The 27,779-nt window shown below is 42.3% G+C and overlaps 1 protein-coding gene and 1 long non-coding RNA gene across 2 annotated transcripts in view; one reads left to right on the forward strand and one right to left on the reverse strand.

Moving 5' to 3' along the window:
- Nucleotides 1–6,602, forward strand: part of PREP (prolyl endopeptidase) — a 134,672-nt gene extending 128,070 nt beyond the window's left edge. The window contains exons 14-15 of the mRNA XM_027089613.1: nt 2,240–2,396; nt 5,863–6,602. Of these exons, the coding sequence (XP_026945414.1) occupies nt 2,240–2,396; nt 5,863–6,157 (452 nt within the window). The 3' untranslated portion in view covers nt 6,158–6,602. The remainder of the gene's footprint in view (nt 1–2,239; nt 2,397–5,862) is intronic.
- The window catches only part of LOC113611030 (uncharacterized), an 82,467-nt gene that overhangs the window by 12,695 nt on the left and 41,993 nt on the right, over nt 1–27,779 (reverse strand). The window lies entirely within an intron of this gene.

Consider the following 27,779-nt stretch of genomic DNA (forward strand, 5'->3'; position numbering starts at 1 on the left):
GCCCATGCAGAGAGCATGGTTTACTCTGTGAAATGAGAAGCCTTTGGGGGAGTTTTGAGCAGAGGAGTGTCATGATTTGACAGGTTTTTTTAAATCGGGATCATGCATTGATCCCGTTACTGTGTTAGGGTAGACAGAAGGGGAGGCAAGGGCAGAAAAGCAGGAGCCCAGGTAGGTGGCTTCTGTCCCAGGGAGAGAATATGGTGGCTTGGACCTGGGTGTGGCGATGGAAGTAGTGACAAGTGGTCTGATTCTGGGCATATTTTGAATTTGAGCCAACTGAATTTGCATATGAATTAAATATGAAGTGTTAAAAAAAGAAGAACTAAGGGTGAATCTAAAATTTTTAATGGGAAAGGACATTGAAAATACCATCTGATTTCAGTAGTGGGAGAATTGTGTTGTAACTTACTGGTTCATCCAATAAAACTCCATTTTATTTTTGGAGTTTTATATTCAGGAATTCATTTATGCCTTTTAACAAACTAGGTCCTTTAAGGGACCTTCAGAGATGGAGTTCCTCCATCAGGATGCTGAGATGCTTATTAAAAAGAACAGTTTCCAGATTCCTGCGCCTCCCACCTCTGAGTGGGAGAAAAGGATCTGCAGGGGTAGGACTCAGGTTTCAGTATCATGAATAAGCACTGAAATCAGAACTGGGGTGGGAACAGTTTTTTGTCAGAGGCAGCAAAAGTTCACATCCCTTGACTAACTCCTAGTCGTGCCAGCTTTGATCTTACTTCCTCCCAAAGCCTCCCCAACTTCCGCACTCTGGCCTACGCCCTACTTCCATAGCACCCGTATTTTCTCAACAGTAGTGATTGCCACACTATAATTGCCTGTTCACTTCTTTATCTTTCCCACTAAATTATTCACTGACATATCCCCAGGCGTAGTGCCAGGCACATGGCAGGTGTTCAATAAACATTTATTGAATTTTCCAAAAAATAAGTTTTCAAGTGTACAGAGAAGAGTATTCTTACAACAGGACAAGGAGGTGTGTCAACATCGGTTAGAGCTCTGAGCGGGGTTTTAGGCGCTATTCTGCCTTGGGCTCTATGAGCCGTTTCTGCTCACAACATTTCTGATGCCAAATGTGGGAAGGGGGGCATACCACGCCAGCCAGTTCTCCAACTCTCCATACACCACCTGGGTGTCTTACAATTCAGTTCAGTTCTGACACTACCCAGAGTTAGCACAGACCCAGAAGGGTGAGGGCTCAGTCCCATAGGACTGCCCCCACTGCAGACACCAATCACAAGTTCTGGACCTCCCATACTTCTGACTCACAGCTATAAATCGGGGGTTCCCATGTCCCCCTCCTCTTTCCTTACGTTTACCAGTTTGTTATAAGGGATAGAACTCGGCAACAGTCAGATGGAAGAGATGTGTAGGATAAGGTATGGGTGGCGCACGCAGAGCCTCCGCACTCCCTGTTAGCGCACCACCATCCCAGCACCTCCCTGTGTTCACCACCCTAGAAGCTCCAAATTTCATTGTTCGGTGGATTTTATGGAAGTTCTATTATGCAGGCAAGATTGATTAAATCAGTAGCCGTTCATCACTAACTTGATCTCCACCCCCTCTCCTCTGCCCAGAGGTCAGGGGTGGGACCAGAAGATCCAATCCTCTAATCACATGGTTGGTTCCTTGGGCAGCCAGCCCCCATCCTGAAGCTATCTGGGGACCCAAGACCCATTTCATTAGCATGGACTCAGAGACGGTTGAAAGGGGTTAGTTATGAATCATGAGAGACACTCCTCTCACCCTGTCACTCAGGAAATTCCAAGAGTTTTAGGAGCTCTGTTCTAGGAACTGGGGACAAAGAATAAACAGGTATTTCTTAGTGTGTCACGATATCACAGGCTAGTTTTCAGATCCTGAACAAGTTCGTTAACCTCCTGCATCACCTGTGAAAGCAGCTGGGGATGGGAGGCGGGGACACAGGTTTTACAGAAAGCCCTAGAGGTTTTCCTATAATGTTCCTCCATTGAGATTCACTTTGAGGAGTAAATCTCTACTACTGATGACAATACCCACCCCTCCGATATATTGGAAGGAGGGGGAAAAGCTTGTGGGCTGTTGGGCAAGTGATTTCTGATGGTTTCTTTCTGTGCTCTTGGAAAAAAGACAACCAGGGTTCTGAAAGCATTTAAGTGTTGTTTTGTTCTGTTTTGATTTTGCTTATTACACAGATGTTTAATGATGGACCACCTCCCTTTTCTATCTTGATTTTTAGCTGCATGTGCAAATCAGCGTCCTGACCTCTTTGGTTGTGTTATTGCCCAAGTTGGAGTAATGGACATGCTGAAGTTCCATAAATACACTATTGGTCACGCCTGGACCACTGATTATGGGTGCTCAGACAACAAACAACACTTTGAATGGCTCATCAAGTAAGGTTTTAATTCATATGACATATTTGTGTTGCTAACAATTTGATACCAGAATACTGAACATAGTCAAAAGGATAAACGTTTGACTCCATGCCCTTCAGTATCTCATATTTGCGTGTAATGTACTGCAAAAGTAGGGCAAGTGGTGGGAATACCTGTCTTTCTGGTTTTGATCTGGTCTTTAACAAAAACAACAAACTACAAAGATGTGATGGGCAAAATTTTAAAGGTGGTCCTCCGGGATTCCTGTCCCCTGGTTCTTCAGTCAACCACTAATCTAGGTACTTCTGTGAAGGGACTTTGCGGATTAAATTAAGGTTACTAATCAGCTGACCAGGATAAGGAGATTATCCTGGATTATCGAGTGGGCCCAATCTAATGACAAACCCTTAAAGGCAGAGCATTTTCTCTGGTGGGAGTTGGGGATGCAGCAGAAAGGGAGATGAGAGAGATTGGACGCATGAGGAGGACTAAAGCCACCATTGCTGGCTTTGAAACTGAAGGAAGGGGGGCTGTTCGACCTGAGATCAACCCCAACCAACAGCCATCAAAGAAACAAGGACCTCAGTCCTACAGCCACAGGGAACTGAATGCATTCTGCCAACAGCTGGAATGAGTCTGGAAGTAGATTTTTTTCTAGAACTTCTTGATAAGTGCCCAGCTAGCCAACACTTTGATTTCAGCCTTGAGAGAGCCAGAGAACCCAGTTGAGCCAAGCTAGACTTCTGACTTATACAACTGTGAGATAAGAAATCCATGTTGTTTTTAAAAGCTGCTAAATTTGTGGTAATTTGTTAATGCAGCAATTAAAAAATAATTTTTAAAAAAAAGGTCATTATAACTTACATATATATGGGATTTCTTTTTCTAAATTAAGAAATAAAGGGCTTCCCTGGTGGCGCAGTGGTTGAGAGTCCGCCTGCCGATGCAGGGGACACGGGTTCGTGCCCCGGTCCGGGAAGATCCCACGTGCCGCGGAGCGGCTGGGCCCGTGGGCCATGGCCGCTGAGCCTGCGCGTTCCGCCAAAAAAAAAAAAGAAATAAGGAAATGAAGAGGAATATATGCAAAAACAGTTAAACTTTTTTTGTGCTCTCAGTATAACCACATATATTTGAAACTACAAGTTGCATTACTGAAATATTCGTATCCCTCAACACTTTGGCGATAACAGTGAGAAAATGGCAAACATTTAGATTCTCCAGACTGCAAGCTACATTCTTTTTTGGCTCCTCACTCTCTTTACTTCCCACATGTAGGGGTTTTTGGATTTTTACCAGCAGTATTTAGGAATTACTCTTGGAATGGCACCAGCAGCCTATGTCCCCTCTCCCCAGTCTCCTCAGTCAGTTATAAATTTTGATACAGTAATTTCTCAAGTCAGGTTTTTTTCCTTCATTTGATGTGTTTTGTATGGTTAGCTCCACTTAGAAATTCCGCTAAAATGACTTGAATTTTTTTAATTGAATACTTTTAAACTACTCAATTCTGTTCCGTAGGAGGGGGAAAGTTTAGCTTTTAAAATACACAGGTAGCCTCACTGACACATCCTGGTGAAAGCTGAATATTTGAAGAAGCCATAGTTCCAATTAACTTTAAGAAAATATGCACTTAGCGGGGGATAAGTCCCATTTAAACTCATTTGAAAATACTGAGTTAATTGTATAATGAAGGCAACAAAATATCTGCTGGAACCTGATACTTCTGAAATTAATTTGAAAGCAAAAATAGTTCTAAATATTTTTTCTCTCAAGATGTCTGTGATATTCCTATTTCAGACTTTATAATTTTTTAACCTAGCACCACCCACAGAGCTGTATTTTCCTCTTACTTGCTACTCCCAGTGAACAGAGAGCTCAATCCAATATATTGAAGGGGGTCCCCCATGCCCCCCAAAATTTAAATTTCCAAGTTTGTGAATGGCTGGGAAAAATAAAGCCTAACAGACTTTTTTTCTACAGAACGTCTCAGTCTTGAATGTATAAATGTGGCACGTGAATCTTGAGGTGGGGAGAGGCATTATTAGTAGGCAGAGTTTCCAGACATGTTTTCCCATAGAACTAACCCTTATCTGGAGGACGGGGGTTGATCTAGAAATACTCTGCAATGAGAGCAGAAAACAGACCCATTGGTACCCCCATCTTATCTATTAGGAGACTAAACCCCAGAAGGTTTTAGTCTTAGCTTGGTTAACTGAGTAGAAATTTTACTATTTTTGCCTATTTACCCTCCAAAATAAAACTCTACTAAAACAGTTTAATTCATTAATACTGAACACTTTGGAAAACATGACACCCATATGGACTAAAATGTAAAGAAAAAGTATCCAGAGATGTCTTTCACTTAACTATTATCAATCGCTGTTTAATTTGATTGTACTTATGTTCTTAAAAACCTTTTTGTTAACTGGAAACATATCTTGTGCTTCAGAAGGTGTCTCCTCCACTAACTTTCTCACCATTGGCCAAAGGCAGTTTCTTTCTGCTGGACTGTGAGCCAGCAGGGGGTCAGCGGCTTAGGTTCCGTGGTTTCAGACAGGAAGCTAGGCCCAGAGGGGACCCGTGGTCTTCCTAAGACTGCCAAGCTGAGCTCAGAATAAAGGTTTTATAGATACTAAACAGGCAAAAAGCTGCTGTACACGGGATTTCAAGTTCTTCAACAAAAGAAAGGCTTGCACCCATTCTATTCACAATCAGTGATTTAAAAGAACAATCAGGGCTTCCCTGGTGGTGCAGTGGTTGAGAGTCCGCCTGCCGATGCGGGGGACACGGGTTCGTGCCCCGGTCCGGGAAGATCCCACATGCCGTGGAGCAGCTGGGCCCGTGAGCCATGGCCGCTGAGCCTGCACGTCCGGAGCCTGTGCTCCGCAACGGGAGAGGCCACAGCAGTGAGAGGCCCGCGTACCGCAAAAAAAAAAAAAAAAAGAAGCTACAAGGATATATTGTACAGCACAGGGAATATAGCCAATATTTTATAATAACTTTAAATGGAGTATAATCTATAAAAATATTGAATCACCTAAAACTAATATTGCAAATCAACTATACCTCAATTAAAATCTTTTCATGTAAAATATAAACAAAGGGACAGTCAGTCCACTTTGTAGCAGTGAAAAGTTAGTCTGAAGAATATGAAAATATTCACCTCAAGACAGTCAGTATGTACATACTTTGGGTTGTTTCAACAGCCCTGTTTCTTTCTTCCACAGGCTTCCAAAGAGGGAGCAAAGTAAACGACACAGCTCCCCAGCTTCCAGTAGCCCTGGCCAGTCACAGCCTAAACGGTGAGGTGATGTAACTTAGTCTGCAGTGGTCACCCATGGACCACTTGGCTGCAGTCCTCACTGCTGGTGACGGTAGGCAGGTAGACGACGCAAGTCACTATGCCCACTGGTCCCCGTGATTATCCTAGTGGACACACAACTCTCATTTTGATATCCGGCCTCATCAAAGTGCCTCTGCCTTTCAGATATTCTCCACTGCACAACGTGAAGCTACCAGAGGCAGACGACATCCAGTACCCGTCCATGCTTCTCCTCACTGCGGACCATGACGACCGCGTGGTCCCGCTTCATTCCCTGAAGTTCATTGCCACCCTTCAGTACCTGGTGGGCCGCAGTCGGAAGCAGAACAATCCCCTGCTTATCCACGTGGACACCAAGGCGGGCCACGGGGCTGGGAAGCCCACGGCCAAAGTAATAGAAGAAGTGTCAGACATGTTTGCATTCATAGCGCGCTGCCTGAACATCGACTGGATTCAGTAAATGGCATTTCCCACTGCCTCTGACCGCTGCGGAAAACCTCAAGGGCTCTCACACCATTAAAACCGAGAAACCACTGGGCGTAATGCCTCCCCACACGAACACTGTTCCTGCACTCGCGGACTGCAGCTGAACAGAACTGCCGTGGGAATTTTATCTTTTCTAGGCTTCTCCTTTTTAGCAGGCCCTTGGCGTTTCTTTTTCCACCCTGTGCAGGCACATATTTTAAAAGGAACAAAAGGCATGTTCGGATAAATAGCTAATGGCAGCCAACACATTGTGAATATTAGATTGCTGAATTCAGAGTCATGGTCAGGCATACTTCATATAGAGCACCTCAGTGAAATTTGCTTCTATAACTATAACCAATACACCTTTACATAAATGTGAGACTTGTTCTCCTGAAAAAGACTTCTTTGCCACAATAATAAATGTTATTTAAGAATGAGAGGCTTTATTTCTGGTTCCTTTGTGTTGAGGAGCAACCCCAGAAGTGCAGTCATTCTGCACTGCGCCCTGTCATTTGTCTATGGGAATAAGCAATGAAGTCATAGACTGTAAGCGCTGCACGGAGGCGGAGTGTGTCCATCTAGCTCCCTTGTTTATGGTGAGGAAGCTATTAGGGGTGGCTTACTGTCTTACGTATTAACCACGCAGCCAGCTGATCGTATGGTCCGGGGCTCTTTTGGTTTGGATGCCTCCTAAAAATCAGTGGACCCGAAGCTTCAGATTATTCAACCTATTTGTCTGTCTGTCAATTTGGTTACAAAGTAATTGTGGAAAATAACAGAGTACCTGGGATTCTAAAACTAAGAGACCACATGAGTGAACTCTCCAAATTTATCTTACAATTAGAAATTTCAGCATTTGCCAAGCAGTTCTTCCCCCCATAGACCACTTCCTGGAAATAAAAATAGTCATACTTTAAAAAGTGTGTCTCCCCAGCCTGAAATCTTCAAGAGGAAAATATATCATTCCTCAGACTTGTCCATAAGAAAAAAAAAAATTAAGGCATTTGGTTTAACATTTCATGAAACACTATTCCTTTGGGTATCAGTTTGGGAGGTGGTGATCTAACTTATGAGAAAAAAGCAGCTGCTGCTTTGTCTTGCTTCGTGAGATATCACAAAAATTACTATTTTGTATAAAGTATTTTAACCTTAAAAAATTAGTTTAAGGGCTTCCCTGGTGGCACAGCGGTCAGGGAAGATCCCACATGCCGCGGAGCGGCTGGGCCCGTGAGCCATGGCCGCTGAGCCTGCGCGTCCGGAGCCTGTGCTCCGCGACGGGAGAGGCCGCAACAGTGAGAGGCCCACGTACTGCAAAAAAAAAAAAAAAAATTAAAAGATTACTTCATTAATCTAATAGCTTGTTCTTTTCCAGGTAAGTGCTATTTTCCAAATCATACATGTTTGTGCTTCTCTTGAGATCTCTACCTCTCAAATTGTGGTCTAAAGTTAGACACACTATTTTCTGTCCAGCTTATCACTACATACAAGCTCAGCTGAAAGGTGGATACATGGTTTGGCTTTTCTCTTCTACAGTTATGTTTTCTCTCACTGTTCAAATAAGCACTGTATATAATGCAGCTGTCCTTGAACATAGGATTCATTATGAACCCCTCCACCCAATCCCTGGAGAAAAAGTATGCCACTAGCTAGCAGTGCATGCAGGGGTTGACATCATCACCATCTACCTGGAGAGATGCTAACACTAGCTAACTGCCGTGTAACTGCTGACCAGCATGACAGGAAGGAAAAAAATGTATTTGTATAGATAAGGCAAAGGCAGCCTTTATCCTAGACCAGCTGGGTCATCTGAGGTGCAGACAGCTGAGTTGTACCCATTCAGTCCAGAGCATTTGCAAGTTTGCACAGAATCCGGCTACACTTTCCCACTGAGGTTTTCTACTTAGCAGCAGAAAGTGCAAGTATAGTGTGTAGAGTCTCAGCTTCAAGAGAAATCAGGACCAGGTTCAAATCCCAACTGTCAATTAGTAACTGGTGATTATGAGGAATAAACAGGCTAATATACTTACACGCGCCTAGCATATAATTGGACTCCAATTGGGAGTTTTCTTTCCCAAGCTAATTTTCATATCGAGATTTTAGCTGGACAACTGAGCGCACAGACTGAAGGTAGCTTTTTCACACCTTAAACATTGGATGACTTAGAGGTTGGGCTCCTCCCCAGATCTCAGAGTGTCTTTCTTACTAGATGCCACCCTCCTCTGTATCCTGTGCTCTGCCCCTGTGCTCTGTCTTACGTTGCTCTCTGGTGTTCTGAGGAAAAAAGCTGCATGTGGTGGCCAGGTGGTCTAACTGCCTTGTCACAGGGCCTTGCAAACGCGCCACAGAGCATTTGCTACCTTAGTAAGATAAAGTCACATTTATGATGTTTAATATGTACACACCTGGAATATTGTAAAACTTTGCAATTAGTCATGTTTCCTAATACTCCCACTAAAGCTTAGGCAGTTACACCCGAATGGTGCTGCCAGTATGAAAGGTTCCATTTCAGCTAAGAAAGTCTGTCACTAAATTCTCCATATTTATCAGATCATTTTACCAGCCTCACGGATTTCCCTGGGCAGACTGCATAGCCAGTACCCAGAAGGCTTACAGAGCCTCAAAGATGAGTTAAGGCCAGACTGGAAAGCTGTAAGGGGGGCTGTAAAAAAGGCGAAGGTCAGACTATAAGGGGGTAGTCAGGAAGGCCAGTGGGATGAGGGCTGAGGCCAATGAGTAAGGACCATTTAGCTGTATTTTGCATCCATTCATATTCTAGGGGCTTGGGAGTGCAAAGAGAAAAAGTCCTGCCCTGATGAAGTTGAGACTCCAGGGGGAGGAAACAGGCGATAAGCTATGTCCTCGGTCCCCTGTGCTCTAAGCTTTCTGTGTGTGTGGATATGTTTGTCCCCAAGCAACCTTATAAACCATGTGCTACCCTTATCCCCATTTGGCAAAGGCCCAAGTTCACCAGCCAGGAAGCAAGCAGGTAGGGCAGTTAACCCTGGCAGCAGGACCCTGGAGACGGCACTCTTACCCACTAGTCTAGTAAGACAAAAAAGCAAGAGGCTTCCCATTCAAGATGGCGACTAGGAAGGTCCTGAACTTACCTCCTCTCATGGACACAGCTAATTGACAGCTGCATACAGAACAATGCGCTTTGAAAGAAACCCAAAAACTAGATGAGCAACTCCTACACATGAGGTGAAAGAGAAGAAACCCACATGGAACCGGGTCGAAGAGGCTGAGACACAATCTCACGATACACCCCACCCCTGACACAGCCACCCAGTCAGGAGGGAACCCACAACTCCGAGCTTCTCCACGAGGAGCAAAGGGTTTGGACTTCACATCTGGCGCCCCAGCTTTTAAGACTTGCGTCTAGGAGACGAGCCCCCAAAATATTTAGCTTGCATCCATGAGGCCCACCAAGATACAGCAAACAAGAAACAATTTTTTAAATTTGTTTTGTTTTTTTTCTCTCTAGTCACATTTTTAAAGAAAAGTTTAATATATTTAATATATTAAAAAATACCTCACACCAGTCAGAATGGCCATCAACAAAAAGTCTACAAATAATAAATGCTGGAGAAGGTGTGAAGAAAAGGGAACCCTCCTACACTGTTGGTGGGAATGTAACTTGGTGCAGCTACTATGGAAAACAGTATGGAGGTTCCTTAAACCAAAAATAGAGTTACCATGTGATCCTACAATCCCACTCCTGGGCATATATCCAGAAAAGACAAAAACTCTAATTTGAAAAGATACATGCACCCCAATGTTCGTAGCAGCACTATTTACAATAGCCAAGACATGGAAGCAACCTAAATGTCTGACAGATGAATGGATAAAGATGTGTTGTGTATACACACACACACAGGAATGTTACTAAACCATAAAGAAGAATGCCATTTGCAGCAACATGGATTGACCTAGAGCTTACCATAAGCCAGACTGTGAAGTAAGCCAGACAGAGAGAAATACCACATAATATCACTTATACATGGAAACATAGAAAAAAAGATACAGATGAACTTATTTACAAAACAGAAAGAGATTCCCAGACATAGAAAACAAACTTACTGTTATCAAAGGGGAAGGAGGGGAGGGGAGAGAGGGATAAATTAGAAGGTTGGGATTAACATATGCACACTACTATATATAAAATAGATAAACAACAAGGACCTACGGTATAGCACAGGGAACTATACTCAATATTTTTCAATAAGCTATAAGGGCAAAGAATCTGAAAAGGAACATGTATATGTATGTATGTATAACTGAATCACTGTTCTGTACACCTGAAACTAACATGACATTGTAAATCAACTACACTTCAATTAAATAATTAAAAATTTTTTTAAAGATCTACATAGGGACTTCCCTGGTGGTCTAATGGTAAAGAATCCGCCTTCCAATTCAGGGGACACAGGTTCAATCCCTGGTCGGGGAACTAAGATCCCACATGCGGCGGGGCAACTAAGCCCTGGGGCCACAGCTGCTGAGCTCTTACGCCTCAATGAGAGAGCCCATGTGCCACAAACTACAGAGCCCACGCTCCCTGGAACCCACACGCCACAACTAGAGAGAAAACCCGCATGCCACAACTAGAGAGAAGCCTGCGTGCCTCAACAAAGACCCAACGCAGCCAAAAAAATAAAATATTTTTTAAAATTTAAAAAATAAAAAAGATCTACTTAGTAAGTTTCAAATATACACAATACAGTATCATTAACTATAGTCACCATGCTGTACACCACACCCCCAGGACTTATTTATAACTGGAAGTCTGTACCTTTGACCACCTTCAGTCAATTTAACCACCCAAAAAACAGTTCTTAAAAGGGCTCACGCAGACTCATCTGGCTACCCCCCAGGGTCCAGCAGAGAGTCCTCTGCCTGAAAAGTGCCCAGTCTTTCTGTGAAAGACACCTACCTGCTCATCTTAAAGCTTTGGTCCGAGGGGCAAGATTCTAACTGAACACACATCTAGAAGCCTACGGAAACACCCTCCAAAGTCCACAGAGGCTGGTGGGGCCATATTCGCACTCTCCCTCCACCTCACCCCAGGTCACTAATATCTCCCAGAAAGACCTTGTGCACACACCTAGTGCCCTGGTTTCTGTGACACCCACTGATCACGTGGCTGTAGTGGCCAGTGGGTCCTGTAGGGCTGTAGCAAATGGACAAACAGTTCTTAACTGGCTAACCACCCCAGGGCACAGCACAGAGACAGCAGACTGAAATGCACCCCCAGACTTCCTGTGAAAGAGACCTATTAGCTTATCTTCATAGCTGTGGCCTGAGAAGCAGACTCCTAACTAAACACATCTAAGGGCTGATTATAATCCTCTCCAGAGATCACGGAGGCCAGTGGGTGTCATCCTCACACTCTCCCTCTGTCCTGCCCGACATCACCAGCATCTCCAGGAAAAGAGCTTGTGTACACGTGTGGTGCCCCAACTTCTGTGGCTGTGCTACGTCACTTGATAGCCTGAGTCTGGTGGCCAGCAAGGCCTGTGTTCTTGTGTTTATGGGACAGCTGCAAACAAAGAAACTTCTTAACTAGCTATTACCTCAGGGCTCAGTGCAAAGAGAGCAGACAGAAATGCTCATCTGCCCCTCAAAGAGCTATATTTGCACATTTGAAAAGCTGCTGCCTGAGGGCCTAGCTTCCAATTAGCCTGCACCTAGGTGCTGACTGAGATCCACCCTCTTTGGGACACCGACAGGTCTTTGCACACCCTCAACTACCAGAAGCCACTAAGAATAAAGCAGGCTGCTTGAACAATCACAAAGATTTGAGACAACCAAGAGCTAGAGCAGGGTGGAACAATAAGGTTCACCTCCTACACAAGGCTGCTTCTTTAAGACTGGGAGAGGTGACTGTTTCAGCTAATGCATAGAAAAATAACACAGACTGTCAAGGAAAATGAATAAACAAAAGGAATATGTTCCAAACAAAAGAACAAGATAAAACCTCAGAAAAACCCTTAATGAAACAGAGATAAGTGAAAATTTACCTAGTAAAGAGTTCAAAGATACAATCATAAAGATGCTCACCAAATATATATGCACCCAACATAGTATTTGCCTTATGTACTGAGGTGCTCCTAACAGCCATAAAAGGGGAAACTGACAGTAACACAATGATAGTGGGGCACTTTAACAACCTGCTTTCACCAATGGACACATCAGACAGAAAAATCAATAAGGAAACACAGGCCTTAAATGACATATTAAGCCAGATGGACTTAATTGATATTTATAGAGCATACATTCCCAAAGCAGCAGAATACATATTCTTCTTAAGTGGACACGGAACATTCTCCAGGACAGATCAAATATTGGGTCACAAATCAAGCCTCAGTAAATTTAAGAAAACTGAAATCATATCAAGGATCTTTTCGGACCAAAACACTATGAGATTAGAAATAAATTACAGGAAAAAGAATGTAAAAAACACAAACACGTGGAGACTAAAACAATATATTACTAAACAACCAATGGATCACCAAAGAAATCAAAGAGAAAGTCAAAAAATACCTAGAGACAAATGAAAATGAAACATGATGATCCAAAATCTACGGGACACAGCAAAAGCAGTTCTAGTAAAGAAGTTTATAGCAATACAATATTATCTCAGGAAACAAGAAAAATCTCAAAGAAACAAGCTAACCTTATACCTAAAGAAACTAGAGAAAGAAGAACAAACAAAACCCAAAGTTAGTGGAAGGAAAGAAATCATAAAGATCAGAGTGGAAATAAATGAAATAGAGATGCAGAAAACAATAGAAAAGATAAGTGAAACTAAAAGCTGGTTCTTTGAAAAGATAAACAAAATTCACAAACCTTTATCCAGGCTCATCAAGAAAAAAAAGGGAGAGGGCTCAAATCAATAAAGTCAGAAATGAAAAAGGAGAAGTTACAACTGACACCACAGGAATAAAAAGGATCATAAGAGACTACTACAAGCAACCCTGCACAAATTCTTAGAAACGTACAACGTTCCAAGACTAAACCAGGAAGAAATAGAAAGCAAGAAGAGACCAATCACAAGTACTGAAATTGAAACTGTGATTTAAAAACTTCCAACAGGGACTTCCCTGGTGGTGCAATGGTTAACAATCCACCGGCCAATTCAGGGTACACGGGTTCAAGCCCTGGTCCAGGAAGATCCCACACGCTGCGAAGCAACTAAGCCCGTGTGCCACAGATATCTGAGCCTGCACTCTAGAGCCCATGAGCCACAACTACCGAGCCTACGTGCCACGATTACTGAAGCCTGCACACCTAGAGCCCATGCTCTGCAACAAGAGAAGCCACCACAATGAGAAGCCCATGCACCTCAACAAAGAGTAGCCCCCACTCAACACAATTAGAGAAAGCCTGCGGGCAGCAATGAAGACCCAACGCAGCCAAAAATGAACAAATAAATAAAATTGATTCTTTAAAAAAAAATTGGAAAAATTTTTTAAAAATAAAAACTTCCAACAAACAAGAGTCCAGGACCAGATGGCTTCACAGGTGATATTTATCAAACATTTAGAGAAGAGCTAACACACATCCTTCTGAAACTCTTCTAAAAAACTGCAGAGGGGGGCTTCCCTGGTGGCACAGTGGTTAAGAATCCACCTGCCAATGCAGGAGACCCGTGTTTGAGCCCTGATCCGGGAAGATCCCACATGCCGCGGAGCAACTAAGCCTGTGCACCACAACTACTGAGCCTGCTCTCTAGAGCCCATGCTCTGCAACAAGAGAAGCCACCACAGTGAGAAGCCTGTGCACTGCAACAAAGAGTGGCCCGTGCTCGCCACAACTAGAGAAAGCCTGCACGCAGCAACGAAGACCCAATGCAGCCAAAAATAAGTAAATAAATAAATTTATTAAAAAAAAAAAACAACTGCAGAGGAAGGAACACTCCCAAACTCATTCTATGAGGCCACTATCACCCTGATACCAAAAGCAGACAAAGATACCACAAAAAAAAGAAAATTACAGGCCAATATCACTGAGGAACATAGATGCAAAAATCCTCAAAAACTACTAGCAAACCAAATCCAACAATACATTAAAAGGACCATACACCATGATCAAGTGAGATTTACCCCAGGGATGCAAGGATTTTTCAATATCCGTAAACCAATCAGTGTGATACACCACATTAGCAAATTGAAGAATAAAAACCATATGATCATCTCAATAGATGCAGGAAAAGCTTTTGGCAAAGTTCAACACCAATTTATGATAAAAACTCTCCAGAAAGTGGGAATAGAGGGAACATACCCCAACATAATAAAGGCCATATACGACAAACCCACAGCCAACATCATTCTCAATGGTGAAAAGCTGAAAGTATTTCCTCTAAAGATCAGGAATAAGACGAGGGTGTCCACTCTCACCATCTTTTTTTTTTTTTTATTGGCTGAGTTGGGTCTTTGTTGCTGCACGCAGACTTTCTCCAGTTGTGGCAAGCAGGGACTACTCTTTGTTGTGGTGCGCAGGCTCATTGTAGCGGTTTCTCTTGTTGCACAGCACAGGCTCTAGACATGCACGCTTCAGTAGTTGTGGTGCGGGCTCAGTAGTTGTGGCTCACGGGCGCTAGAGCACAGGTTCAGTAGTTGTGGTTCATGGGCTTAGCTGCTCCATGGCACGTGGAATCTTCCTGGACCAGGGCGCAAACCCGTGTTCCCTGTATTGGCAGGTGGGTTCTTAACCACTGAGCCACCAGGGAAGTCCCATCACCACTTTCATTCAACATAGTTTTGGAAGTCCTAGCCACAGTAATCAGAGAAGAAAAAGAAATAAAAGGAATCCAAATTGGAAAGGAAGAAGTAAAACTATCACCTTTTACAGATGATATGATACTATACATACAAAATCCTCAAGATGCTACCAGAAAACTACTAGAGCTCATCAATGAATTCAGTAAAGTTGTGATATACAAAATTAATACACAGAAAATCTCTTGCATTCCTATACCCTAAAAATGAAAGATCAGAAAGAGAAATTAAGGAAACAATCCCATTTACCATTGCATCAAAGAGAATAAAATACCTAGGAATAAACATACCTAAGGAAGCAAAAGACCTGGACTCAGAAAACTATAAGACACTGATGAAAGAAATTGAAGATGACACAAACAGATGGATAGATATACCATGTTCTTGGATCAGAATACTCAATATTGTGAAAATGACTATATTACCCAAAGCAATACATAGGTTCAATGCAATCCCTATCAAACTACCAATGGCATTTTTCACAAACTAGAACAAAAAAATTTTACCATTTATATGGGAACACAAAAGACCCCGAATAGCCAACCAATCTTGAGAAAGAAAAATGCAGCTGGAGTAATCGGGCTCCCTGACTTCACACTATATTACAAATCTACAGTAATCAAAACAGTATGGTAGTGGCACAAAAACAGAAATATAGATCAATGGAACAGGAGAGAAACTCCAGAACTAAACTCAAAAAAGGTTAAAGATCTAAATGTAAGACTGAATATTATAAAACTGTTAGAGGAAAACATAGGCAGAACACTCTCTGACATAAATAGCAGCAATATCTCTTTGGAGCTACCTCCTAATGAAAATAAAAACAAAAATAAATAAATGGGACCTAATGAAACTTAAAAGCTTTTGCACATCAAAGGAAACCATAAACAAAAGGAAAAGTCAACCTACAGAATGGGAGACAATATTTGCAAATGATGCAACTGACAACGGCTTGATTTCCAAAATATACAAACAACTCATGCAATTCAATATCAAAAAACCAAACAACTCAATCAAAAAATGGGCGGAAGATCTAAATAGACACTTCTCCAAAGAAGACATACAGATGGCCAAAAAGCATACGAAAATTGCTCAACATCACTAATTATCAGAAATGTAAATCAAAACTACAATGAGGTTATCACCTCACACTGGTCAGAATGGCCATCATCAAAAAGTGTACAAACAGGGAGACCTTCAAGATGGCGGAGGAGTAAGACGTGGAGATCACCTTCCTCCCCACAAATACATCAGAAATACATCTACATGTGTAACAACTCCTACAGAACACCTACTGAATGCTGGCGGAAGACCTCAGACACCCCCAAAGGCAGGAAACTCCCCCACGTACCTGGGTACGGCAAAAGAAAAAAGACAAGACAGAGACAAAAAAATAGGGATAGGACCTGCACCTCTGGGAGGGAGCTGTGAAGGAGGAAAAGTTTCCACACACTAGGAAGTCCCTTCACTGGAGGAGACGGGGGGGGGCGGTGGCGGGGGAGAAGCTTCAGAGCCACAGAGGAGAGCACAGCAATAGGGGTGCAGAGGGCAAAGCAGACAGATTCCTGCACAGAGGATCGGTGCCGACCAGCACTCACCAGCCCGGGAGGCCTGTCTGCTCACCCGCCGGGGTGGGTGGGGGCTGGGAGCTGAGGCTCAGGCTTGGGAGGTCAGAGCCCAGGGAGAGGACTGGGGTTGGCTGCGTGAACACAGCCTGAAGGGGGCTAGTGCACCACAGCTAGCCGGGAGGGAGTCGGGGAAAAAATCTGGACCTGCCTAAGAGGCAAGACAACGTTGTTTCGGGGTGCATAAGAGGATTCAGAGCACTGCCTAAACAAGTTCCAGAGACAGGCGTGAGCCGCAGCTATGAGCTCAGGCCCCAGAGATGGGCATGAAACACTAAGGCTGCTGCTGCAGACCCCAAGAAGCCTGTGTGCAAGCACAGGTCACTATCCACACATCCCCTCCCGGGAGCCTGTGCAGCCCGCCACTGCCAGGGTCCCGTGATCCAGGGAAAGCTTCCCCTGGAGAACACACGGCGCGCCTCAGGCTGGTGCAACGTCACGCCGGCCTCTGCCACTGCAGGCTCACCCCGCATTCCGTACCCCTCCCTCCCGCCGTTCTGAGTGAGCCAGAGCCCCCGAAGCAGCTGCTCCTTTAACCCCGTCCTGTCTGAGCGAAGAACAGACGCCCTCCGGCAACCTACACGCAGAGGCGGGGCCAATCCAAAGCTGAGCCCCTAGGACCTGTGAGAACAAATAAGAGAAAGGGAAATCTCTCCCAGCAGCCTCAGGAGCAGCGGATTAAAGCTCCACAATCACCTTGATGTACCCTGCATCTCTGGAATACCTGAATAGACAACAAATCATCCCAAAATTGAGGCAGTGGACTTTGGGAACAACTGTAGACTTGGGGTCTGCTCTCTGCATCTAATTGGTTTCTGGTCTTATGTTTATCTTAGTTTAGTATTTAGAGTTTATTATCATTGGTAGATTTCTTTATTAATTTGGTTGCTCTCTTCCTTTTTCTTTAATGTACAGATATATATTTTTTTCCTTTTTCTCATTTTTTGAGTGTGTATGTGTACACTTCTTGTGTGATTTTTGTCTGTATAGCACTGCTTTACCATTTCTCCTAGGGTTCTGTCTGTCCATTTTATGTTTGTTTGTTTTCTGTGTAGTTTTTAGTGCTTTCTATTGTTGGTGGAGTTGTTTTTTGATTTGGTTGCTCTCTTATTCCTTTTTCTTTTTATTACGTTTTAATCTTTTTATTTTTAATAATTTTTTTATTTTAATAACTTTTTCCTTCTTTTTTTTTTTTTCTCCCTTTTCTTCTGAGCCATGTGGCTGACAGGGTCTTGGTGCTCCGGCCAGGTGTCAGGCCTGTGCCTCTGAGGTGGGAGAGCTGAGTTCAAGAAATTGGTCCACCAGAGACCTCCCGGCTCCACGTAGTATCAAACAGTGAAAGCTCTCCAAGAGATCTCCATCTCAATGCTAAGAACAAGCTCCACTCAACGACCAGCAAGCTCCATGCTGGACACCCTATGCCAAACAACTAGCAAGTCAGGAACACAACCCCACCCATTAGCAGAGAGACTGCCTAAAATCATAATAAGGTTGCAGACACCCCAAAACACACCACCAGACATGGTCCTGCCCACCAGAAAGACAAGATCCAGCCTCATCCTCCAGAACACAGGCACCAGTCCCCTCCACCAGGAAGCCTACACAACCCACTGAACCAACTTTAGCCACTGGTGACAGACACCGAAAACAACAGGAATTATGAACCTGCAACCTGCGCAAAGGAGACCGCAAACACAGTAAGATAAGCAAAATGAGAAGACAGAGAAACACACAGCAGATGAAGGAGCAAGGTAAAAACCCAGCAGACCAAACAAATGAAGAAGAAATAGGCAGTCTACCTGAAAAAGAATTCAGAGTAATGATAGTAAAGATGATCCAAAATCTTGGAAATAGAACAGAGAAACTATAAGAAACGTTTAACAAGGACCTAGAAGAACTGAACAGCAAACAAACAATGATGAACAACACAATAAATGAAATTTAAAATTCTCTAGAAGTAATCAAGAGCAGATTAACTGAGGCAGAAGAACAGACAAGTGACCTGGAAGATAAAACAGTGGAAATAATTACTAAGGAGCAGAATAAAGAAAAAAGAATGAAAAGAATTAAGGACAGTCTCAGAGACCTCTGGGACAACATTAAATGCACCAACATTCGAATTATAGGGGTCCCAGAAGAAGAAGAGAAAAAGAAAGGGACTGAGAAAACATTTGAAGAGAATATAGTTGAAACCTTCCCTAACATGGGAAAGGAAATAGTCAATCAAGTCCAGGAAGTGCAGAGAGTCCCATACAGGAGAAATCCAAGGAGAAACACACCAAGACATATATTAATCAAACTATCAAAAATTAAACACAAAGAAAAAAATATTAAAAGCAGCAAGGGAAAAGCAACAAATAACATACAAGGGAATCCCCATAAGGTAAGAGCTGATCTTTCAGCAGAAACTCTGCAAGCCAGAAGGGTGTAGCAGGACATATTTAAAGGGATGAAAGGGCAGAACCTACAACCAAGATTACTCTACCAAGCAAGGATCTCATTCAGATTTGACAGAGAAATCAAAAGCTTTACAGACAAGCAAAAGCTAAGAGAAATCAGCACCACCAAAACAGCTTTACAACAAATGCTAAAGGAAATCTCTAGGCAGGATACACAAGAGAAGGAAAAGACCTATGATAACAAACCCAAAAGAATTAAGAAAATGGTAATAGGGACATACATATCAATAATTACCTTAAATGTAAATGGCTTAATTGCTCCAACCAAAAGACATAGACTGGCTGAATGTATAAAAACAAGACCCATATATATGCTGTCTACAAGAGACCCACTTCAGACCTAGGGACACATATAGACTGAAAGTGAGGGGATGGAAAAAGATATTCCATGCAAATGGAAATCAAAGAAAGCTGGAGTACCAATTCTCATATCACACAAAATAGACTTTAAAATAAAGACTATTACAAGAGACAAAGAGGGACACTACCTAATGATCAAAGGTGAATCCAAGAAGATACAACAATTGTAAATATTTATGCACCCAACATAGCAGCACCTCAATACATAAGGCAAATGCTAACAGCCATAAAAAGGGAAACTGACAGTAACACAATCAGAGTAGGGGACTTTAACAGCCCACTTTCACCAATGGACAGATCATCCAAAATGAAAATAAATAAGGAAACACAAGCTTTGAATGACACATTAAACAAGATGAACTTAATTGATATTTATAGGACATTCCATCCAAAAACAACAGAATACACTTTTTTCTCAAGTTCTCATGGAACATCCTCCAGGATAGATCATATCTTGAGTTACAAACCAAGCCTTGGTAAACTTAAGAAAACTGAAATCGTATCAAGTATCTTTTCCAACCACTACAATATTAGCCTAGGTATCAATTACGGAAAAAAATCTGTAAAAAATATAAACACATGGAGGCTAAACAATACACTACTAAATAACCAAGAGATCACTGAAGAAATCAAAGAGGAAATCAAAAAATACCTAGAAGCAAATGACAATGAAAACACGATGACCCAAAACCTTTGGGATGCAGCAAGAATAGTACTAAGAGGGAAATTTATAGCAATACAATCCTACCTCAGGAAACAAGAAACATCTCAAATAAACAACCTAACCTTACACCTAAAGCAATTAGAGAAAAAAGAACAAAAAAACCCCAAAGTTAGCAGAAGGAAAGAAATCATCAAGACCAGATCAGAAGTAAATGAAAAAGAAATGAAGGAAACAATAGCAAAGATCAATAAAACTAAAAGCTGGTTCTTTGAAAAGATAAACAAAATTAATAAACCATTAGCCAGACTCATAAAGAAAAAAAGGGAGAAGACTCAAATCAATAAAATTAGAAATGAAAAAGGAGAAGTAACAACTGATACTACAGAAATACAAAGGATCATAAGAGATTACTACAAGCAACTCTATGCCAATAAAACGGACAACCTGGAAGAAATGGCCAAATTCTTAGAAAAGCACAACCTTCCAAAACTGAACCAGGAAGAAATAGAAAATATAAACAGACCAATCACAAGCACTGAAATTGAGACTGTGATTAAAAATCTTCCACCAAAAAAAGAGCCCAGGACCAGATGGCTTCACAGGCGAATTCTATCAAACATTTAGAGAAGAGCTAACATCTACCCTTCTCAAACTCTTCCAAAATACAGCAGAGGGAGGAACACTCCCAAACTCATTCTACGAGGCCACCATCACCCTGATAGCAAAACCAGACAAAGATGTCACAAAGAAAGAAAACTACAGGCCAATATCACTGATGAACATAGATGCAAAAATCCTCAACAGAATACTAGCAAACAGAATCCAACAGCACATTAAAAGGATCATACACCATGATCAAGTGGGGTTTATCCCAGGAATGCAAGGATTCTTCAACATATGCAAATCAATCAATGTGATACATCATATTAAATAATTAAAGAAGAAAAACCATATAATCATCTCAAAAGATGCAGAAAAAGCTTTTGACAAAATTCAACACCTATTTACAATAAAAACCCTCCAGAAAGCAGGCATAGAGGGAAATTACCTCAACATAACAAAGGCCATATATGAGAAACCCACAGACAACATCGTTCTCAATGGTGAAACTCTGAAACCATTTCCACTCAGATCAGGAACAAGACAACGGTGTCCACTCTCACCACTATTATTCAACATCGTTTTGGAAGTTTTAGTCACAGCAATCAGAGAAGAAAAAGAAATAAAAGGAATCCAAATTGGAAAAGAAGAAGTACAGCTGTCACTGTTTGCAGATGACATAATACTATACCTAGAGAACCCAAAGATGCTACCAGAAAACTACTAGAGCTAATCAATGAATTGGTAAAGTAGCAGGATACAAAATTAATGCACAGAAATCTCTTGCATTCCTATACACTAATGATGAAAAATCTGAAAGAGAAATTAAGGAAACACTCCCATTTACCATTGCGACAAAAAGAATAAAATACCTAGGAATAAACCTACCTAAGGAGACAAAAGACCTGTATGCAGAAAGCTATAAGACGCTGATGAAAGAAATTAAACATGATACAAACACATGGAGAGATATACCATGTTCTTGGATTGGAAGAATCAACACTATGAAAAAGACTCTACTACCCAAAGCAATCTACACATTCAATGCCATCACTATCAAACCACCAATGGCATTTTTCCCAGAACTAGAAAAAAAATTTCACAATTTGTATGGAAACACAAAAGACCCTGAATAGCCAAAGCAATCTTGAGAAAGAAAAACGGAGCTGGAGTAAGCAGGCTCCTGGTTACTACAAAGCTACAGTAATCAAGACAGTATGGTACTGGCACAAAAACAGAAATATAGATCAATGGAACAGGATAGAAAGCCCAGAGATAAACCCACACACATATGGTCACCTTATTTTTTATAAAGGAGGCAAGAATATACAATGGAGAAAAGACAGCCTCTTCAATAAGTGGTGCTGGGAAAACTGGACAGGTACATGTAAAAGAATGAAATTAGATCACTCCCTAACAGCAAACACGAAAATAAACTCAAAATGGATTAAAAACCTAAATGTAAGCCCAGACACTATAAAACTCTCAGAGGAAAACATAGGCAGAACACCCTATGATATAAATCACAGCAAGATCCTTTTTGACCCACCTCCTAGAGAAATGGAAATAAAAACAAATAAATGAGACCTAATGAAACTTAAAAGCTTTTGCACAGCAAAGGAAACCATAAACAAGATGAAAAGACAACCCTCAGAATGGGAGAAAATATTTGCAAATGAAGCAACTGACAGGATTAATATCCAAAAGTTACAAGCAGCTCATGCAGCTCAATATCAAAAAACAAACAACCCAATCCAAAAATGGGCAGAAGACCTAAACAGACATTTCTCCAAAGAAGATATGCAGACTGCCAACAAACACATGCAAGGATGTTCAACATCACTAATCATTAGAGAAATGCAAATCAAAACTACAATGATATATCATCTCACACCAGTCAGAATGGCCATCTTCAAAAAATCTAGAAACAATAAATGCTGGAGAGGATGTGGAGAAAAGGGAACCCTCTTGCACTGTTGGTGGGAATGTAAATTGATACAGCCACTATGGAGAACAGTATGGAGGTTCATTAATAAACTAAAAATAGAACTACCATACAACCCAGCAATCCCACTACTGGGCATATATCCTGAGAAAACCATAATTCAAAAAGAGTCTTGTACCACAGTGTTCACTGCAGCTCTATTTACAATAGCCAGGACATGGAAGCAACCAGAGTGTCCATCAATAGATGAATGAATAAAGAAGGTGTGGCACATATATACAGTGGAATATTATTCAGCCATAAAAAGAAATGGAGTTATTTGTAGTGAGGTGGATGGACATAGAGTGTGTCATACAGAGTGTAGTCAGAAAGAGAAAAACAAATACCATATGCTAACACATATATATGGAATCTAAAAAAAAAAATTGTTCTGAAGAACCTGGGGGCAGGACAGGAATAAAGATGTAGAGAATGGACTTGAGGATACTGGGAGGGGGAAGGATAAGCTGGGACGAAGTGAGGGAGTGGCATGCATATACATACACTACCAAATGTGAAACAGACAGCTAGTGGGATGCAGGTACATAGCACAGGGAGAGGAACTCGGTGCTTTGTGACCACCTAGTGAGGTGGGATAGGGAGGGTGGGAGTGAGATGCAAGAGGGAGGAGATATGGGGATATATGTATATGGATAGCTGACTCACTTTGTTATAAAGCAGAAACTCACACACCATTGTAAAGCAATTTTACTCCAATAAAGATGTTAGAAAAAAAAGTCTACAAATAAATGCTGGAGAGGGTGTGGGAAAGGGATCCCTCCTGTACTGTTGGTGGGAATGTAAACTGGTACAACCATTATGCAGAACAGTACGGAGGCTCCTTAGAAAACTAAAACTAGAACTACTGTATGGACCAGCAATCGCACTCCTGAGCATATACCCAGAAAAAAACCATAATTCAAAAAGATACATGCACCCCAATATTCATTGCAGCACTGTTTACAATAGCCAAGACATAGAAGCAACCTAAGTGTCCATCGACAGATGAATGGATAAAGAAGAGGTGGTACATATATACACTGGAATATTACTCAGCCATAAAAAAGAATGAAATAATGCCATTTGCAACAACATGGAGATTATCATATTAAGTGCAGTAAGTCAGAGAAAGACAAACATCATATGATATCTCATCTATGTGGAATCTAAAAGAATGATACAAACAAACTTATTTACAAAACAGAAACTGATTCGCAGACTTACAAAACAAACTTATGGTTACCAAAACAGAAATGTGCAGGGTGGATAAATTAGGAGTTGGAATTAACATATACACACTGCTATATATAAAATAGATAATCAACAAGGACCTACTCAATACTCTGTAATAACTTATGTGGAAAAAGAATCTGAAAAAGAATGGATATATATATAACTGAATCACTTTGCTGTACACCTGAAACTAACACAACACTGTAAATCAAGTATACTCCAACATAAAATAATGTTTTAATTAAAATAAAGATACTAAGCAGAAAATGTATTTCAAGAATAAACTGAAGAAACAGCAGGGCAAATGAACAGGCCATGACAAAGGATGCCATTTTAGTCAAGGAGTTCAGCAAGGACTTAAGGGAATTAGCATTTGAACAAAGGCCTGAACCTAGCAGGACAGACTGGAGTAGACTAGATGGTTCAGCGCAGGTGAGGCCATCCGAGGTGCTGAGCAGGGAAAGAACAGGGTCAGATCCAACAACCACGTGGAATGCTGACTGCCGGGGGCATGAACAGAAGCAGGAGGACCATAGAAGGACAGGTGGTCTTAGCATCTTTAAGGAATTTGGGGGTTGGGGCAGCAGGAATCCACCATCACAAAAATAACTCTGACCTGCGACCTCATGGATGAACCTCAGAAACATTATGCTAAGTGAAAGAAGCCAGACATAGACGACCACGTCCTGCATGGTTCCATTTATATGACGTGTCCAGACTAGGCAAAACTATAAAGACAGGAGAACATAGGTAAGAGGTTGCCTCTAGCTGGGAGTGGAAATGGGGCATAACTAATTGGGCATGAAGGATCTCATTGGGGTGATGAAAATGTTCTAAAACTGTATTACAGTAATGGTTGCACAACCCAGTAAACTTACAAAGATGTCATTGAATTACACACTTGAAATGGATGAATTTCATAGTATGTGCATAATACTTGAATGAAGTTGTCAAAATAGACTGTGATAATGAAATAAAAAGGAACAAATGAGGGCTTCCCTGGTGGCGCAGTGGTTGAGAGCCCGCCTGCCGATGCAGGGGACATGGGTTCGTGCCCCGGTCCGGGAAGATCCCACGTGCCGCGGAGCAGCTGGGCCCGTGAGCCATGGCCTCTGAGCCTGCACATCCAGAGCCTGTGCTCCACAACGGGAGAGGCCGCAACAGTGAGAGGCCCGCGTAACACAAAAAAAAAAAAAAAAAAGGAACAAATGAACCTCTGGATGAGCACTATCAGGGATAGCCACCTGGAGAACTGCAAGGTCATGTAGGAAAGGCAGGTAATGGGAGCAACTGAAATTAAAGCTTGTTCATCAGGTTTGGCCGAGGAGGATGAAGACTGTTTTGAGCAGGGTCCTTATGGCAGAGTTCACCCCCCAAGGCAGAGCTGCCCCTCTCCCCTCTACTCAGTCTGGTTCTGTAGATCAGACTGCTGACACCATGTCTTGCGAATCATGCCCTGAATCCACTTCCCTCAGGAACTCAGGGCCTCCTGCAGACTCACTTCTGCAGCAGGTGAAGGCAGACAGACACAAAGGCACGCAGGCTCTGTTGAATGCTGGGTGAACGCCTGAGGAAGCTATCGTTTTCTCTACTGTTCAAGAGAAAGTGTCTTGGGCTTCCCTGGTGGCGCAGTGGTTGAGAGTCTGCCTGCCGATGCAGGGGACACGGGTTCGTGCCCCGGTCCGGGAAGATCCCACATGCCGCGGAGCGGCTGGGCCCGTGAGCCGTGGCCGCTGAGCCTGCGCGTCCGGAGCCTGTGCTCCGCAACAGGAGAGGCCACAACAGTGAGAGGCCCGCGTACCACAAAAAAAAAAAAAAAGAGAAAGTGTCTTGGTGGCCATTTATGGGAGTTATTAATGCCAAGCAACCCTACGAATTGTAAGCAAACCACCTACGTGGTCACATGTGATTTAGAAAGTGATTTGCATTTGGTGGGCAATGAAAATACATTACTGTCCTCTGGTTCCGAAGTATTAAAGGGTTTGATAAGTATCAACGGCAAGAGCTTACAGTCACTTTGAAGAGGGAGTCAAACTGAGGTTAACCTGAAAGCAAGATCAGCGTCAAAACATAACCCAAAATTCTGGGGGAAATGATGGAAGTTTACACAAGTAACACCATGTTACCTCTCCCAGGACATTCAGGTGCTAGGCCCGCAAATGGTGTTTTCCAGAGCGCTGGCTTCACCCTCAACCTCAATCCCCAGAAGCTGCACATACCTGATAACTCCAGGGACACCGGGAACTCCCCAGCCCTGCCGCCGCTCTGGTTTTGCCTCAGTGTAGAATTCCTGTCTAACTCCTCCGAGAGAACTGTTAAATGGGAATGTCTTGGGGCGGGAAGGTGAGTGGGAGGGGCTTCGTCAGTTGTTAACACCTGAACTTCTGAGTTGATTTTGCTATTTCCTAGTGAACAGCAAGGCTGTGCCTGCATGTGGGTGGAAGTGGGTTTCAGGTTTACTTGGCAAGGGAGAGAATGGTCAGAATACGGTGGTAGGTTCTGGGAAGGGACGATTCCAGAAGGGAAATTAGGGAACAGATATTGCAGAGTTTGCCTACCTCTCACTCTTGCTTCTGGGTCTCAGCCCAGGAGTGCTGCTACTCAGCCTCACCTGTCATGGAGTTTATCCCCGCCCCAATCCCACGAGGCGTAGAGGCCCAGCTGAGAGCAATGATCAAGGAGGTAAAAATACAATTGATCCTTGAACAAAATAGGTTTGAAGTGCATGGGTCCACTTGTACCCAGATATTTTTTCAATAAATACTACAGTACTACAACAATCTGTTGAATCCACAGGTGTGGCACCTTGGAAACCAAGGAACAATGTATCCGGCAGGGCAACTATAAGTTATACATGGGTTTTCAACTGGGCGGATTGTCGATGCCCTTCACCCCAACGTTGGTCAAGGGTCAACTGTACAGAGGTTTTGCAGCCTGAACCGGTCCAAACTGGTGAAGGAAAATTATTAGACACACAGGAACCAGAATTAATTCACATAGATACTGGCCACCTTATATACAGTCTCAAGCACCAGTGCCTTTTATCCCAGAAGCTGTATAACTTTGAGAAAAAGTATATTTTACTAATATTTTAAAATTATTGCAAAAATAAATGTTGCCTGTAATTTTTTTCTATTTGTAATTTAGATGCACAGAAAAATTGCTAAAATGGTACAGGGAGAACCCATATGCCCTTGCTCCAGATTTTCCTAATGTTATCATCTTCCATAATCAGTACAATTATCAAAACCTGGAAACAATCACTGATTACAGTACAATTAACCAACCTACACACCCTATTTAAATTTTGTCAGTGTTTCCACTAAATGTCTTTTTTTCCGCCCCAGTCTCACATTGTATTTAGTTGTCATGTCCCCTTAGTCTCCTTCGGCCTGAGAGTGCCTCAGTTTTTCCTTGCCTTTCAATCACCTTGACACCTTGGAAAAGGACTGGTCAGTTATTTGTAGAATGTCCCTCATTTTTAGTTTGTCTGATCTTTTCTCATAGAGTGAAGTTATGCATTTTTGGCAAGAATGCCCCAGATATGATGCTATAACTTCTCAGTGCATGGTATCGGGGGTACGTGGTGTGGATATGTCTTATTCCTGGTGACATTCATTTGGATGGCTTGGTTAAGGTGGTGTCTACCTGGTTTCTCCATTGTAAAGTTAACCACTTCTCCACCTTGAAGATCACCTTATAATTTAATGACAGTTATATTTTACCTAAATTAAAATACATATTTAAATGCCACCTTTCAGAAAAGTATTTGAGACAAATTATAATAAAAGATATATACAAATAAGATTCTTGCATGTCCTATCTCAAAGAATAGCTCTTTTCTGTTTCTAAACCTGCAAGAGGTCTTGATATTACCTTCATAAATCCAGTCATCTCCAGGTTCTACCA

The sequence above is a fragment of the Aethalodelphis obliquidens genome, unplaced genomic scaffold (assembly GCF_003676395.1).
Source record: "Aethalodelphis obliquidens isolate GAN/ISIS:26980383/991018 unplaced genomic scaffold, ASM367639v1 scaffold3, whole genome shotgun sequence".
Lineage (NCBI taxonomy): Eukaryota > Metazoa > Chordata > Mammalia > Artiodactyla > Delphinidae > Aethalodelphis > Aethalodelphis obliquidens.